Below are 16,828 nucleotides of genomic sequence, written 5' to 3' on the forward strand. Positions count from 1 at the left end.
ACGTTCCGGGCCGCCGGGTTGCCTCCTCGCCAGCCGAGGTGCCATCCTACCCTGCCTCCTCGCCAGGTGCGGCCACCTTTTGCTTCCCCGTGTTCCTGACGAAGAGGCTTTTTCCTCCGCGCCTCCAGCAGATACTGCTTTCCTTTGGAGGGAGAAGACCCACCTGGGTTTCTCGTCTCCGTTTCCACCTCCCCGATGAGCGTTTCTCAGCTCAGGATGGAGAAGGCATTTTCATTTCAACGTGATGCAGCAAGGAACATGGGGAATTCTGGGCAGCCAGGGCTCAGAAAATGCTCCTTCTTCTTTCATCCTCCTCCTCACCCTGGCACAGGCATTTAAGTACTAACACTTCCTTTGCCGGCTTCTTGGCTGTTCCTTCTCCTTGGAAAGAGAAATGGGAGCGGGAGGTACGTGTGCATGAGAGGAAACAACTGTTACACCTTTTGTCATCCAGACAAAGAACTTGTCTTCATCTCGCAGTGTCCCTCCTTCTGGCAGCACCTCAGCCACTTTGCATTACTTCCCGGAGATGCTTCATAAGGATTTGGTGTGGCCCCGACCTGCCCTTTTTTGTTGTTATTGCCAGTTATGATGGTGCTGATAGAAGAACATGTTGATATGTTTCCAAACAGACTCGTGGTTTGCATTCCTGAAATTGCTGCAGCGTTCTTATTTATCTATTTATTTATTTATTTGGGGGTGGGTGGGAATGACAACAGGAAAGGGGTATGTTTTTGTGGTCTGTTGTAGTTGTGTGAGAGATATGAGGTCACATATAATTGCTGCACTGTAGTATGGGGTATGTTAACCAGTGCTTTCTCCCCCTCTCTTATTTGTTTTCCAGTCCTTCAGCCTCCACATCATCTGCTGTATGAGGAATGATGATTCCATGAGAGAACTTCCTTTCAATTACCTGTCTGCTCCTGCTGCATGCAGCTCCTGGCCAGTGATGAGCCATTCAGCTAGACTGGGATTTACCGTGGAGAAGGGAAAGACAGAATATGAACTGTAGACATCCCATCAGGTTCCCCACACGCTGTTTTTCCTCTGTCTGTGTATAAACCTGCTAGTATCGAGCACACACATTCTTAAACCTACACTGGTATTCACGGCGTTGCTACTGTGGAAGAGGACTGGCATTACTCGCCATCATGGCTTCAGTTTGGAAAAGACTGCAGCGTGTTGGGAAACACGCATCCAAATTCCAGTTCGTGGCCTCATACCAGGAGTTGATGGTTGAGTGCACCAAAAAATGGTAAGAAGTGGGTCATGTTGCTGCAAAAATGGTGGAGCAAGTTGCTGGTGCTGGAATAGGAGGGATGTTGCTCATTTTGCATTGTTTGGTGTGTGCGCATTGGTCTTGTCTTGCCCCCGCTTTCTTTTGCCTGCCTGTCGCAGAAGCAGTCACATGAGGTACTTGTCTGTCTTGAGAAGTGCTTGCTTTGCCACCTGTTTGTCTTGGACCTGTTGGTTTTGTTCTGTACTCTGCTTTTCTTAGCTGGCATTGTTGTTATCATGCAGAGGATGGTGCATTTATTGGCTTAACGTCTGTGACTTAGTGGTGCGATTTTGGTCGGTGGTTTTTGCTTGAAAAAAACCAAGCTGTTTTCAAACTTTCAACTCAGCTTTGGTGCTGAGTGTTCCCTGCTGCTGCTGCTGTCTGACCGAGGTGTTTGAGATCAGTCCTGAAGATGGTGGTGCTTTAATCTGAGATGGATAGCCATCTCGATTTGACTTTTTTACCTGAAGATGTCTTGTCTCTCCTTCTTCTTTTCCTTGTTCCTTTCCATCTTTGGAAGAGACAGATCCTTGGGAACTGTCTTAAGGTATTTGTTCAGTCAGACAAGAATTTTGTGCAGTGGTGGGTCCTGTTGGATGGCTTTGGACCTCACTTGACAGCAGTTAATGGTATGGGTCTGGTGCATCTTCCTTCCTGTGCAAAACGAGCTTAAATCTGCTAGGGAAGACAAGAAGCAGCTTTGAAACGGTCAGGTAAAGATCTCCATTATACAAATACTTAAGTGCTGGTTTATATGTTTGGAATATTGATGTTACTGACATAATTCCTCGCATTAATGTGAGCCTGTAGCGTCAGGGGACGAGGAAAGTACCTTCCAGACCTCTTGGACTGAGCTGTTCAAATTGCCTTGTAATAAACTGCAGCCTCTTTTCTAATACTTGGCCTTCCTTCTTGTTGGCAAGTCTGGCACTTGCATTGGCTGCTTTCACTGGTTATGAGTAATTGCCTCTACAAATTTAAATTCTGTCTCTCGGAGTTGGAAATCTCTGTCAAATACGCTGGAAGGCTGCTGGCTGTGCTGTCTTAAAGGAGCACTGTCAGGTTAAAATTCTTTTTTTAACAAGTGACCTTCTTGCCTAAAATGTTTTGGAAGACTTTTAAGAAGTAGAAGTTGAACTTGCTTTTACAGAACAAACTACAAATAAAAACATTTTAGATGCTGAGAGAGGCTGTCCTGATTATGGGATCTACTGTCTAATTCAGGCCAAAGAGTTTTCCACGTTAAATTTGGTTTATTTCGGCAAGTGTGTTTATTACTTTTTAGAAAGTTTCATTTGCATAGACTGGCCTGTTTTGTCTTTCGTTTTCGCTTTGATTCACTCCTTGCTTGAGAATTTGCAGAAAGCTTCAGCGCTGAAGTATGAATGCTTCAGGGGAACGTTGAGATGGGGTCTGCAAGGAACTTTCACTTGGTTTAAGAAAAAGTCACCCACAAATGTTCTCTTGTGAACAATTTTGTTGTTTTAGAAACAATTAGCTTATTGTTTAATCATAAATTAGAGTGCCCACCTAGCAAAGTGCCTGTATGTGAAGTAGTAAATCAGCCTTTCAAAACCTTGGGTATACAACTAATAAAATAACAAAAATACTTTGTCTTTCTGAACCGTCATTTTACGTTCTTGAATTTGTAATATAGGTGAGATCAGTGCTTGTGCTGATAGTGACAAAGCAGTGATGTGGTGGTGAAATGTGGATGAATTCTAGGAAAAATAACAATAGGGAAAAACCATCCCTCACACAGTCATTTGATTGTGGGCTTTTCTGTGCTGCTTCCTCTCGTTTGGAGAACCTTAACAAAAATGCTCTTTAAGCAGGCAAGCTACAATATGCTATTTCTGCCATAAGTGGAACTCCTGTGTGAAACAGAAGGGTAACTATTTATGTGTTTTGAGAACCTTCAGCTAAGGCTTTCTTTAACTTTGGAGAAGAGAGGCACTGCCAGAATCACTGCTTCCGCTGTTCCTAAGGCTTGTCTCCGGGTTTGGCCCATGCGAGAACAAAACAGGAGAAATGAACTCCATATGCTGGAGTTTTTCTTGCTGGAAGCGCTCGGTGTGTATTAAGTGCCAGTGCTGTCGTCTGTAGTTTGCTTGATCGAAACGTAGTAAGCAGTAAGTTATTTTAATGTACTGGCATTTTAACAATGCAGTGTTTCTGGAAGGAAAGAAAGCTCCATTCATATTTTGAAATAAATGACAATGCAGTCAGAAAAACTGAGATGTGTCTGTGAGCGAGGGTTGTGCACGCCCAGAACAGGCTGGTCTGTGAACTGCTGCCTTCTGTTAGCTTTACAATTGTCTAACTCTTCACAAAATGACTATTTTTGTAACTGCTCGTGTGTGGTTTGCAGCTTTGGGTGTATGTCTGGTGGGCTTTAATACTTTTTGTCTCCTCTGGGCTTGTATTGATTTGATTTGATTTTTTTTTTTTAAACTTGGTGTTCACAATAGCTCCTGCTCTGTTTTTTCTGGAGTTAAGCTGGAAGTTGCTACCACTCTGGTGCTGCTGCTTCGCTCTGTAAGAGGATTATCTCTAGGTACAGCAGCGTTTGTCCAGCATAGGCCGAAACTCCCTTTCCTTGCTTTTTCTGCTCTCTGTAGTTTCTGATTCTTGTCCCTACTAATGACTAAAGGCAGCCACTCTCAGGAGATTGCTTTTCATTGGTGGCGCACTTGGGGGGCGCACACACAGGTTGTGATGGAGTGTCTAGTGTTGTCACTGTTTCATTAGGGAAACGTTGTTTTCAGGTCATTAACAGGACTGACTCGCTTCGGTGGCATTCTGGCTGCTCCCGCTGACCCAGACCTAATCACTGGGGCTGCTCAGTACCTTTTGAAAAATTGAGCAGTTGGTTCATTTAAAGCCTTTCATTAAAAATAAATAAATAAATGTAGTCATGGTCTTTAATATGGATTAGCGACTGCTGCTACTGTGCAAACGTCATGCTTTGCATTAATCATATAAGCACTTGATTTTTTTCTGAAAGGCGCTTGCTTGGCAGTGCTGGAGCGTGTCATCCTCCACTTACCCTTGGAATAAGCTGGATCAGCACAGTATTTTCCACCCAGTATCACCAGTGAGCTGCAGTTCAGGCCTGGAAGGACTGTGCATGGTAGGAGAGAGTTTATTTAGGCCTTGTCCTCAGTGCAGAGCCGTTGAATGAACTCAGAAATTAATTTTGTGCATTTCGCTTGGGCTTCTACGCTGAAAGGTTGTTGGTTGCTGCTCTGTGCTGCTGGAGCAGGCTGGGGCTGTGTGGGATGAGTGTGCTGGGCATCGCTGGCAGGTGTGATGTGGTAACTCTCACAGGGGACCCGGTTCAGTTGCCTGAACGCTAGTGTCTAGCACTGCTGGTCTGCTGCCAGCTTGGAGAAGCCCAGGTCCCCTGTTGATGCTGTGACAAGCCTGCCAGCCTGGCATGCATCTCTTGTACCCTGGGGCTTCCCCACTGCTGGAGGCCTCTGTTCAGGCGACTGAGTCAAGGCTTGTCTGAGGCACAGGCTCAGCAGCGGAGCCTCGCAGGAGGAAGAATTCCTAGTTGGACTGGAGATCAGTTCTAGTACTCAGACCTGAAGCTGTCATAGCTGTGTTACAGAGCTGACGAAGCATCTAATGCTGAACAGGTGAGCTCTCTAGGGTGGCTTTTATGTTTTGTTATTTTTGTGTGATATCTCACAAGTCAAAGAGGCTTCAGGTGTAGTACTGACTGGTTTCCACGGCGAGTGGCCAAGCTTAGAGTTGAGGTTGCCAAGGTCCTAATATGTCATTGTCCATTACATGCTTTTCTAAGCAAGAAAGCTGCCCACCTGAATGTAGGTGCTAACTGCTTAAAAACTCTGGAAAAGAGTAAATGTAAGGAAGCTTTTCTACAGGGTTTGTCACTCAGCTGTTGCTTTAGAGAGAGAGAGAGAGAGAAATATGTTGGTTTTTTACAGTGTTTGTAATACTTGTCATTTCCCAAATTAGACGCTTTGCTTTTAAATCCTGCTTAAAAATACAGTGAGCCGTGGTGTTCTAAAAGGGTTAAGCTTTTTTTGTATGCTGCTAACTGAAGACAGGCTTAATTTCCATGAGGCAAGTCACCTATTTTGGTATCAGTTAGATATGATCTGAAGTAGGTTCTCTTTTTTTCAAATATACATCTTTCTCTTTTGGAAATGAAGTAAGGCTTAATCTTCCCCCCTCCCCGCCCCGAGAAGGCTTTAGCCATCTGTTTTTCTCTTCTATTGTTTCATAACTGGATGCTGCAGGAATTTTAAGATTTGGCATGCATCGTGCATGGGAGAGACACGAGCTTTTCCGAGATTCCACGGTTCACACCAGTCTGCTTGCCTTCTGCTTGCTGCTTTCCAGCAAACTCTTCAGTGCTGAAGGCCACCGAGGGAACTGGAGTTAACTGGTTGCTGTAGAAATCCTTAGGGGTTGCCTGTACAGGGTCAGGCTGTCAAATTGCTCAGTTCATTTCCTTGCTTTGCGTGGTTGTTAGGAAGGCATTTAGTGAGCACTGAAGTGCTTTTTAATTATTAAGGATTGAAACTTGTGACAGAAAGCGATATGGTTACAGGTCAGTTCAGAATCATTTTGAGTCAGCTTTGCTGTGAACCATGCTTCTTGTTGTGGGCTTGCTTCTCTGGGTTTTTGATCGGCTTTGCCTGTGTGCCTTAGCCAGGTAGGTATACACCCAAACAAGCAGAGCTTGTGCAAGGAAAGCGTCATGCAATTTCTCCTGCTTTTTAGCTCCTTTTCTCCTTCTCGATTAAATCATACTCTCTCCTCACACTCTTCCTTGAGATCTCCGATTTCACACCAACTAATCCCCATCTGCAAATACACTTCAGCATTTTCTTCTCCATTCATTTCCAGTTTTGACTGAGGACTTTTTAAAGGCTTAAATTGTGTGTCAAGTTTATCTTTCCAAATAACCACCACCAGCTGACTTCCAGGTCAGTCTTGTCCCTTTCTTCCCACAGTCCATTAAATCACACTTGCCATCCATATGCAAAAGCAGTTCTCCTCTGCCACCTTGCATCTTCTCTTTGTATCTTTGTCTTTCTTGCTACTGACTTTTCCAGAGCAGTGCTGCATACTTCTACCCATTTTCTATTTACTGCGACTCTTCAAGTGTATCTGAAACTCTGAATCCAGTTCCTGGAAGACCTCGTTGGTAGCAGCAGGCATGGAGTTTAGTATCTGTAAGGTAGAAATATTTGGGTTTTCATTAATACTTGTTCTGAAGAGGCAGAATCCTTTCCAGCAATTCCTTGACATAGTTTTCTGTTCTAGCAGTAACAAAACTAATTTTCTAAAGCAGAAAAGATGAGGTTATATCCAATTGTAGACAAATCCTTCTTAACGGTCTGTCATTCATTTAGTTACAGGGAGAGGATGTCTTCTGAATAAATAAAACATGTTAACTTGCATTCTAACCTGACTTTAGTTTTTGAGAGAGAAACTCTATGTCTGTGTAACTTCCTCACAGAGCTTTACAAATAAATAAAACCTGGCTCTGTTCCTGCAAGCACTGAGCACCCTTCCAGTAAAGTATGTGTCCTGTTCCACTGAACCCAGTGGACTTCATCTGCAACAAAGATTGGTGGTTTGCGGGGTTTTTTGGGGGGCTTTTTTCTTGGTTTTTTTGTTTCCAGGACTGGATTCCTGTGAATGCTCTTTTCAGCTCTTTGTGTTATGCAGTTAAATAAAACGAAATATTATGACATTGTGTAGGCCTCATCTGAGCTGAGTCTTCAGTCTCCTAGGCTGCTCGGGCTATCCAGTGCCAGTCTGTGGCTTCAATTAGTTTTTAATTGGTTGGAGAGAGCTGAAGGCCCTTTCACAGTTTAGTGTGAATAAGGAGAGGAGGAGGCTGGTAAGATTGACTAAATCTGAGGACGCTCTTACTACAAACCAAACCCTTCAGTTACGGTAGTAAAAGCACTCTGCTTGGGTGGCTTTCTGAGAACACAGGGGCAGGGGGGTTAGTTGTTTACTTCTAAAAGCTTTCCCACTTTACTCTGAGGGGAGTGTGTGAAGTGTGTGTTTGTTTCCCTTCTCCCTCTTTCTCCTTTCGCTCCCTGGGGTAGGAGCTGGCCCTGGCAGGCTCTTTGCTACCTTGCCATGGGACGCTCCCAAGCTGCCCTCTGCACCAAGCCTATCTTGTCTGTCCTGGAGTGGACTCTGAAACACAGTAACTATGCACCTGAACTTTAGTTCCTTATTTTAAGATACGCACACAGCAATAGGGTAAATAAAGCCATTCTTGTTGACTTCCTCTTGTTGTCTTTATTTGAAAAATGTATTTCTGCAGCCTACAGTTTATGCGAGTGCATCGGGGCCTCGCAGCTGGGAAGCTGTATGTTTTGGCAGTTGAGGTATAGGGTAGTTGTGGCTTTTGGCACCTGGAAAGGCATTGCAGGAACTTGGGAACTGTGGGTTAAGCGTGAGCTAAAATTAGCAGAACCATAACTAACACTGTTGTTGTCCAAGGCTCTGACTCACGAGGCTTTCTGGATTCAAGAGCGGAGCTGAGATGTCGCTGTCTCTTAACAGTAGTCTTCTCTGCTTTCCTCTGCCCTGAAGCAGAGGCAGGCTGCCTGGTGTGTTCCTGTTAACTGCCGTCAACTTCAGGTCCGATTTGTAAGGTGAGCATGAACTGCCACGGCTGAGGAGCATACGCACCTCCCTTATGCTGCCCTGCTGCAGTGGGGAGGAAAACCTGCCAGAGGGGTGAGATGAGCCACAGCTGCCGGCAAGAGCATCTGAAAGTGCTTCAGCTAAATCACCCCAATCCTGAGTCAGTGCCCTGTGCTGTCACTGTAGGCCTTCCAAACGCACAAGCTTTTCTGGTGAATCAGAAGAGCAGGCCTTTCTGAACCAGAGTTTCCAGCTGCCTGGAAACCTGTGAAGATGAGCAGCGCCAAAGTAATTCTTGTTTGCCTGGTGAAGCTCTCTTTGTAGTGGAGAGTCATCATTGGGGAGGGTCTCTTTTATTTCTAGTTTGTTATTATTTAAGGAGACTTTTTTGAGGATTACTCCAAAGCTGAGGCCAGGCTCTGCAGCTGCTTAACTGTTTGCAGCTGCTGAATTGTGATCTCTGTGGCTCTGTGTATTTATTTTAGTACAAACTGGTTTCAGGTTTTGTTTCTCATGTGCACACTCAGTCTCCTGCAGTCGTTCTGTGGGCTTTGTTTTGGGTGAGCCTAACAGCACGCTACCAGATACAATCTGTCTTTTCTTAATAGATCTCTTTTGAAAAATTACTTTGCTGATTAAACATCACAAGGGCAAAATAATTTCTGGTTGCAGAGACAAGTGAATTAAAACAGTTGGGCGCATTGTAAGACTGTCATGTCACACCAGTTTTAACTCCCATATTCCCATGCTCACATTAGTACCTCTTGTTTCCTTGGTGCCATCTCTGCAGGCAACTGTAATGACCAGTCACTCGGCATGTTCACTGCCGCCACTTACTTCACCCAAGAGGTAATGCTTGCCTCCTTGTCTGGTGGGTCCAAGTTGTCTGGAACTGCCAGATGGGTGGCATTGGCTCTTGCGGTGGGAGACGTGTTTTGATGGGGGTGCAGCTTTGCTGGGAGCATATATTCATCTCCACCTGCTGGGACAAGCCCCATCACCTTCCTTGTAGACCAGGCAGACCAAAACCATTCCCTGAGTCAGCTCTGGGCTTTCCATTAGCTCTGTTGCTGCCCGCTGCCCTGAGATGACAGCTGTCTTGAACTGCAGGGCAAAGACTAATGCACTGAGGGCTGTGCTTTTAAATCCACTGTCGTAAACTGACTTTTCCTTCCCAGCTCTGCTTGGGAAGAGTATTTGCATAGCCAGTCCTGTTAATATCGAAAGCCATGTTAAATGAAGTAATTGGGGAATCTGGACCATGGAATACAGTTGGCAGCACGTTGTACACTGCCACTCAGCGTGCGCTGTGAACTTCCTTTACTTTCAGTGACTGCTCATTAAGTAAACTCTGAATCCCTTTGTTTATGGCGGTACATAGGAGGAGATTTAAAAGGACAGAAAAGAGCTGTCAAAACGGCTTAATTCTCTTTTCCAGCAAAGATCTAAGTCAGCAGCCTGTGAATTTCCAAACCAACTTGTTGCTGATTTATCTGTGGTTTATTAGCAGAGGACTTAACCTTGACAGCTCCTGGTAACACCTGGCATGATTATAGCTCCGGAGTCACAGCTCTGGCCACGTTGGCATATGGGTGAGTCTGTCTGGCTGTTCTTAAGTGCTTGGCTGTATTTTTCTTCAGGTTGTACCTACTGTCTCTTGTAAAACTGATTTAGAGGCTTGTCTCTTCCTGCAGGTAACCTGAGCAATAGTTGTATAAAGCTGAGGAAAAACTTCAAGAGAACAAGATTTTTTAACTTCTTTTTCTCTTCCAGTGCAGATCTTGACTGAATAGAGTCCTTGGAATGAGTGTCTCTTGAGTCTAATGATTGAATATTCATAAAACTTCCCCTTGCATTCCTTTATCTTTGATACATAAGAAAAAAGAATGGGAAAGTCCTGACCCATTTTTCACCACTTCCTCTCATACCACAAAAAGCAAAAGAATCTGGTGCAGCATTACTTGGTTTTGAGGCGTATTTGGAACGGTTCCTGTTTACTGTTAACATGTTTTAAAAGATCCTTTTTAAAAACACTTATGACAGCGGTGTTTTCACCCCCCTTTGGGGGGAATTTGCACATGTAGAAAGGGGAATTTTGGGTTGCAGGCTTTGCTCTTGTTCTTTCATATTCTTGCTAAAGTTGTTTACTTTCCACCCTTTAGATGGCTGCTCTGAGCTCCAGTGTTTGCATCCCCTTTCAGAATACCAAGGCACAGACAATCTTAAAACAGTAAAGGAATTATTTTCTTTCCAATGGATTCCTTTTCTCATATAGTAAACGGGATTTGGATTAGTTGGCTTGTTTGTTTGTTTTCGTTTTGAACTGAAAGATGGCCAAGAGTAACCTTAACATCTTGAATTTTCACAGTGGCTGATGTAATTGTAGTTCTGTCTGGCCATCAAATTCAGCGTTGCAGTGGTCAGACAATTCAGCAGACAGTTTTAGCCAGAGCTGATGGGGGTGGAAACATCCAGCTGTTACTTCCATGGGTTTTGTGACGAAGGGCCTCTGGAGAGAAGAGAGGAGCCTTGGGCAGACCCCATGGCGGCAGGTAAAAAGCTGGTTTTGGTTTGTGCTTCCACACAGCCCTTTGTGCGAGTGTATTTTTGGAGCAGGTTGCTGCTAGATCCATTTCTGTGTTTCTCTGCTCCCCATCTGTTACTGTAGCCACCTCCTGCTCTAGCTGCCTCAGGAGAAGCCCTGTCTCGGGGGGAAATGAGCGTAAAAACAGCCGCATGAGCTGTGCTTTTGGTTTGTGGGTTACCTGGTCTTGGTGCTTGGTGTTCGTTGTACCCACCGGCAGCAGGTCCAGTACTACTGATTGTGTGGCTGATGCTGCTGTAGTACTGCTGCAGATGCAGTCCCTTGTGCCCTTTCTTATTGCTGTTTCTTGGTACAGCAGTAGGAAATTTTTGCCTATGGATTCAGTCTTGTGACTAGAGTGAACCCTAATAAAGTCTTTACAATGCACAACGTCTGCTTCCTCCTGGAAAAAAAAAAATGCTGACTTCAGTAAACGGATTTATTTCAGACAAATTTGTTCTTAGGGAAGTAGAGCATGTTCTGTAGAGGGAAAAATACACTTCTTCTTTTAGTAACAGCTGTTAAAAGGAGGTTGCTTGCTTGATTTGCAGTTAGTGATAAAGTCAGCAAACTGTAATTTTAAAAAAGAAAATAATCTTGAGCTACTCTTGACTATAGGAAGACTACAATCACCCTAACTTGTTGACAAAACCCCATTAAGGCCCGGAGAAGCAGAAACCTCTTGCCTCGTTAGCCTCACAGAGTGGGTTTTCAGTCCTCCTCTTCATTCTGTGCTGTGCCGAAGGTGGGCTCAGAGAAGACTGGGTTGGATTTGCCTCAGGTCCTCTCCTGCGGAGTTAGTTGCTTCTTGGCTGTCCTTGCAGCCTTTTACGTGGAGTGTTTGCTTGTTGCTCAAGGATGGGCAGGACGGGCTGCGAGGGGAGCTGAGCTGACGGAGAAGCAGAACGGGAGGCTCTTCTCCCTATTGGAATGTCTTCTGGCCTGCCTGCACAGGGAATACAGAGATGCAAAAACAGTGACCTAAATATTAGCAACCGGTGCACGAAGCAAAAATAATTATTTCAGAGCGCAGCCGTGGAACCTTCTTGTATTTCTGCTGACATCACCTCTTTGGTTAGCACAGGTTTTATTGTTGGGGTCTTAACTTCTCGTACTGAACATCCCCCAGAGCAAAGGAGAAGTTAAAAGCAGCAGGGAGACATTTCTGGAAGCTGGCGACGTGGAACGGAGAAGTCTATCATCTGTGCCTAGTATGTAGAAATAGATAGCTCAAGATGCGGCGTGTGTGTATGAAATCAATATATTGTTGGACCATCTTAAGAGGAGGGAAGGCCTGGATGCTGGTGATGACTAGCAGAAGGGATGTCTGTCACTAGCAAGTGTCAAATTTTGTCCATGTTTGGTCACTCTGGGAGGTTCCCAGGTGTGCCAGGGACTGAGCGGGGCCAGAAATCTCACTTTCCTTACAGCCTCAAGCCGTCTCGCTGGTAAATTATGTAGCTTTGAAATAGTGAAGTATTTAACGTTACCGAAATGCTCGATACTGTAGTAAACCCCAGGCCTTTACTCTCCTATCGAATACAATTCCTTTCTGCTCTAAGCAGATTCCTGCATTTTATTCAGATGTTTGCTAACCAAGGTCACGTAAAATTCTTATGACAAAATGTGCCTGCGTGAAAATGGGAACTTACTGTGTCACACTGAGCTTTCAGAGTTGATTTTGCTGAACAAGCAACGCGCACATATGTATACTTGGACCTCATCTATATGCAGCAGCTCTGCTGTTTAACTGTGCCTTCTATGTCCTACAGCACCTATTCTTCCCTTAAAGGCAGGAGGCAGCTGCACAGAAGTACATGATCTAGAGACATTTTTATGGAAATAGCTGCACTAGTTAATAGTTCAAGCACTTCTGTAGCAAAATAAAGTGCATTTGTATTTCTGATTGTACCAGAACAACTGTTATGGTTCGGAGTAGCTTCCCTAACCGAAGTAGTTTTGTTGCTCAAAAACTACCCTGAGCAAGCCTCGACTGTTGAAAATGGTTTTGTGCCTCTGCCTTGTTTAAGGGAGAAGTAATCCATCATTACTCGCACTCCAAGTCTGAGCTGTAAACCCAGCCCTGGATGGGTCCCAGGGCAGGGCAGGACAGGAGCTGGCTTTGGTGCCGGTCTGCTCAGCCGTCACGGATGGGAATAAAACCGAAATGAGGCTTTGCTCCAACACAGAACTTAATGTTAATGTTAGCATCTTAATGTTTTACTTCCATAATTCTTAACAGTCACAATTCTTTCAGAAACCCTCTTAAAAGGGAAGTCACATCTTTTCTTGGAGAGTGCTAATTATGATTGCACCTCTCTTCGAGTGACTGCAATAGTAACAATCATACTGGTAAAGAAGACACCTAAATTTAAAGTGTTCCAGGAATGCTTTTTCTGCTGAATGAAAACAAACGGCATTATTTAAATATTTCTGCCTTTAAGGCACAGTTAGAAAAAGTCTGGCTATTAATATCATACAGCATTAAAAAAAAATTTTGAGTGCATTCGAAGGAGCTTCTTTTATAGTAGTTAAGGAGGATAAGAACTGATTTACAGTTCGGACTTTCTGAGCTGAATATTGTATCAAAGCATGATTTCTCACTTTATTTGAACCCGAGAAGTGTTTTTGTACACGTGTCTGTGGGAGTTTAAATTTTTCTATCCCAGGGCAAGTTCCTAGTCACAGCAAAGAAATTGCACACGGTGTTTTCTCTCTCTTTCTCTCTCGCTACCAGATGTAGCCAGAAGCTGCAGAGTAGGTTTTTGAGAGTACTGAAAGAACAATTTGCAAAGCTATATAGGTTTTCAGTTACTATAAGTAGTAGTGAAAGTTATTTTTGTTCTGTGTCAGTCAGTTTAGCACCTTCATTTGTTCCGAGCAGACTCAATAATTTCTGTTCAGTTTTTTTCTACGTAGGTATTTTTGATTTGGAAGGGGAAATAAAGTCTTCTCCGCTTCTCATTCTGCTTGCAACTGTGTAGACGAGTCATCTTTCCTATCACTCCCTCATTTGCATGCACAAATCATCTTCAGTTGCCTTTCCTACAGTTTGACGTCCACAATTACTTATAAGTAGGATTTATGTCTCCTTTAAGGTCAGAAGGTAGCAGCTCTCCATTTGGTGGTACTAAACAGAAAGACACTTTGCTGTGCCGAAATAAATATCAAGTGCTGACAATTTCTCTGTGCAAAAATTCTGCCGCTGCAGAGCTCCGTTATTAATCCAGTCTTGTAAAACCACTGTGTGACGGAGAAAAATGATCCCGTTTTGTATCTCTGAAACTGAAATACAGAGGAACTGTGAAGAAGGTGCAAGAAACCCTCTCAGTACTGACAGGAATAGCATGTGTGCACGGTTACTGTGGCAAGACTGAGGAGGAAACTGCAAGTTACACCCTGCAAACTTAAAATGTCCCCTCCCTTTTTTTCTTTTTTCCCCCCCCTCCCTTTTTTCCTTTCTCCCCACTCTGAATCCTGTTAATAATGAGGGCATTTACAAGCATCTTTGACTGTGTGGAGTCAGGTGGAAGCTGTTGCAGAACGTTGTGTTGAGGTAGAACAGGACCAGTGAAGCAGAGTACGTGAGAAGAGTGAGGAAGGTGGTGCTGGAGAGGAGGTGACCACGTGATCGCTGATCTACAGCTACTGATGCAGGAGCTTAAGTAAACTTTTTGATGTGGGAGGGTTTTTTGTTTGCCTTCTATTTATTTTCCTTTGAGTGATGTATAGTTAAGAGTACGTGTAATGGTTAAATGCCAGACTGAGGGGAAGGAAGTAATTTGTACTAAGCTCTAAGTACCTCCTTTCTCGACTGATGTTTCTGTAATGTTTTATCCCGAGGTGGAGTTGTTAGGAAATGACAGTAACCATAGGGACCACGCTCCTCTTCAGTACAGGTGATGGATGCCTGAAGCATGTAATTGCGCTTGAAAGCCTGCATGTTGATTACTCCAGTGCGAAAAGTTCAGGGGACCGACACCGTTTGTGTTGGGTTCACGTGCGAATGGTTGTGACAGTCTGCCTGACAGTTCAGAGTGCTTTAAAAGAGGTGTTTATGTAGAAGCTATAGCACTAAATGAAGAGATCTTGTTAAGCCCTGTGAGGACTTTTGGGAATAAAACTGATAGGATGGAGCTCAGTTACAACTTCCAACAAAGCTGTGGCTGCGCAGCAGGGTATAGGCTTATCATTACTGCGGTACAATCAGAGCTGTTGGAATATTCTTAAACTCGTTGACTTCAGTATGTATATACGCTGGCTGGATTAGAATTGCTGAGCCCTTTTTTTCCCCTCTACATCGCTGCAGAATTTATTCTGTGATTTATTTTCTGCTTGGTCTTTGGCTGGTAGCTTTTTCTTTCATGTTGAATCCACAAAATCAGTCCCCAAATCTGATGTTTGTGGAGGAGAGAATGTGAATATGGGGCAGGGAAAGTAGCGTTTTATTTCCTACCCTTAAAAAATGCCAAGAATTCCATGCAGTGTGTTTGTTACTATTATTTTTCTTGTTTGTTGCTCCACCTTATCTGTCCTGTGACTTATAGTCTGGAAAGAGATAGGGTAGCATATGAGACATGTGAAATATTTATGAGGCTAAACTGAGAACCTCTCTGAGTTCGGTCAGAGACAGCCTAAGCCCTTGACAGTGACTCCGAGAAGCAAACCTCCACCACCCATTTCAGAATTGCCAGTCCAGTTCATAGCGGATTCTTGAAGTCCAGGATTGTGCAGAAATCAAATGCTTCAAAGCCAGAAGAAAAACACAGCTACCTGTTCTGTCTCTGGAGCTGTTATTTATGTGATGAAGCCGGCTTCATCTTTGCCTTTTGGATACTTCCTTTTTTCCCCCTCTGGGTGTTCTATCTGCACATGATCCGTATCCATGTCTTACGAGAGGACAGAGTATGGCTGATGAGGAAGTGGGAGCCTGCATCGATTTTCAAATCCTGGGGCTGTTCAGTCATGGAGAGGTTCATTTGTCTTAGGTAAGGCAGGAAGTGTCTGATGCAAGAGCTTGTCTACACTTTGGCCCTTCTGGCCCCAGTTTCTGCTCTGCCACCTGCCATCCTGTGGCTGAGGGACATGGTTTGTTTGTGGGATGCTGGAGGGCTGTCAGCCCCTCGGTCTTAAGGGCTGCGCCTGCTGGCCTTAGGGAAAGCTGGTGGTGTGCGCCTGATCGTGCTGCTGGGGACGGGCACCACGTGTCAGACGTGGCGCGGGCACTCTGGATTTACTGCCTGTCTTTACAGAGGGTCCTGCAGCTCAGAGATGACGTGTCGTGGAGGCAGAGAGCGCTTGTAGGAGCTGTTGTGTTACCTGTGTGTGAGTGGAAGGACATCAGGTTCTGGCACACACAGCTGCCACTGGGAATTCCAACCTGCCCCTTTTGGGGACCTCAAAGCGTTTTTTTACATTGTTCCAGTGACGTGAGGTGATGTTACGAAAGCCACATGTCTGGCGCTGGTGTACGCTTTGACTTCATAATTTTCTCCAAAACACTTATTTTCATTGGCTTTGAAGTTTGAGGGATGCCCGAAGCATCTTTGAGCATTAACTGCGTGGAAGTAAATGAGTAAATTCACACCTCATTTGGTACTATATGGCTTGTCTGGCTGCAAAATGAACAAACCCAAATGCTGTACAAGTCAAAACCGAGCACTAGCTTTTCGGCTAGAGCAATAAGAAATAAGAGCCCTGGCTCAACTGCAGTGGAAGGAGTTAAAGGCTTTACCCTATCAAGTTGCCCACCTGCCTTTGCCAGGTCAGGTCCACCCAAGAGCTGCAGTGCGAAGGACAGAAGTAAGAAGTAGCACTTCCTCCAGCAGGTGGCTTTGGGGGAAAAAAAGCTGTTGAAGGTGTGGGTACTGCGCAGGGTAACGTGTAAAACGGCGAGAGCTGGATATGCCAGCACTTATCTGTCAGAGCCCAAGAGATGAGGTTAAATTAACAGATCGAGCTGAGATAAGTGTTTTGTGTAACGTCTCGTCTACGCTCAGAAACTGGAAAAGATACGGAGAGCTGAGTTAAAGCATGAAGTGCATAAATGAAGCCATGCTGGGCTCTCCTGTGAACGCACTTGTTCGGGAGATGTGCTCTTCGCTGCAGTAGCCCGGTGGTCTAATTTTCCTGAGCGTTCCTCCGTGGGCCTACCTGTCGTTTTGAAGTGCTCGTACCGCTGGGGTGGGCAGCGTGTGCAGGGCTGGCCCTGCAGGGCTGATGTTCCATCTGAATGCTTCAGAAGTAAACACATTAAATTTTTGCAGGCTTCAACTTTTGAGTCTTACTTGTTGTAAAGATGAAAAGTGCATTTT

At 44.6% G+C, this 16,828-nt stretch overlaps 1 protein-coding gene across 1 annotated transcript in view; it reads left to right on the forward strand.

The window, feature by feature from the left end:
• The first annotated feature begins 1,151 nt into the window (after nucleotides 1-1,151).
• LOC104489940 (EH domain-binding protein 1-like) overlaps nucleotides 1,152-16,828 on the forward strand; it is a 125,705-nt gene continuing 110,028 nt past the window's right edge. The window contains exon 1 of the mRNA XM_010132164.1: nucleotides 1,152-1,255. Within this exon, the coding sequence (XP_010130466.1) occupies nucleotides 1,152-1,255 (104 nt within the window). The remainder of the gene's footprint in view (nucleotides 1,256-16,828) is intronic.

The sequence above is a fragment of the Buceros rhinoceros genome, unplaced genomic scaffold (assembly GCF_000710305.1).
Source record: "Buceros rhinoceros silvestris isolate BGI_N320 unplaced genomic scaffold, ASM71030v1 scaffold6380, whole genome shotgun sequence".
NCBI classification, from domain to species: Eukaryota; Metazoa; Chordata; class Aves; order Bucerotiformes; family Bucerotidae; genus Buceros; species Buceros rhinoceros.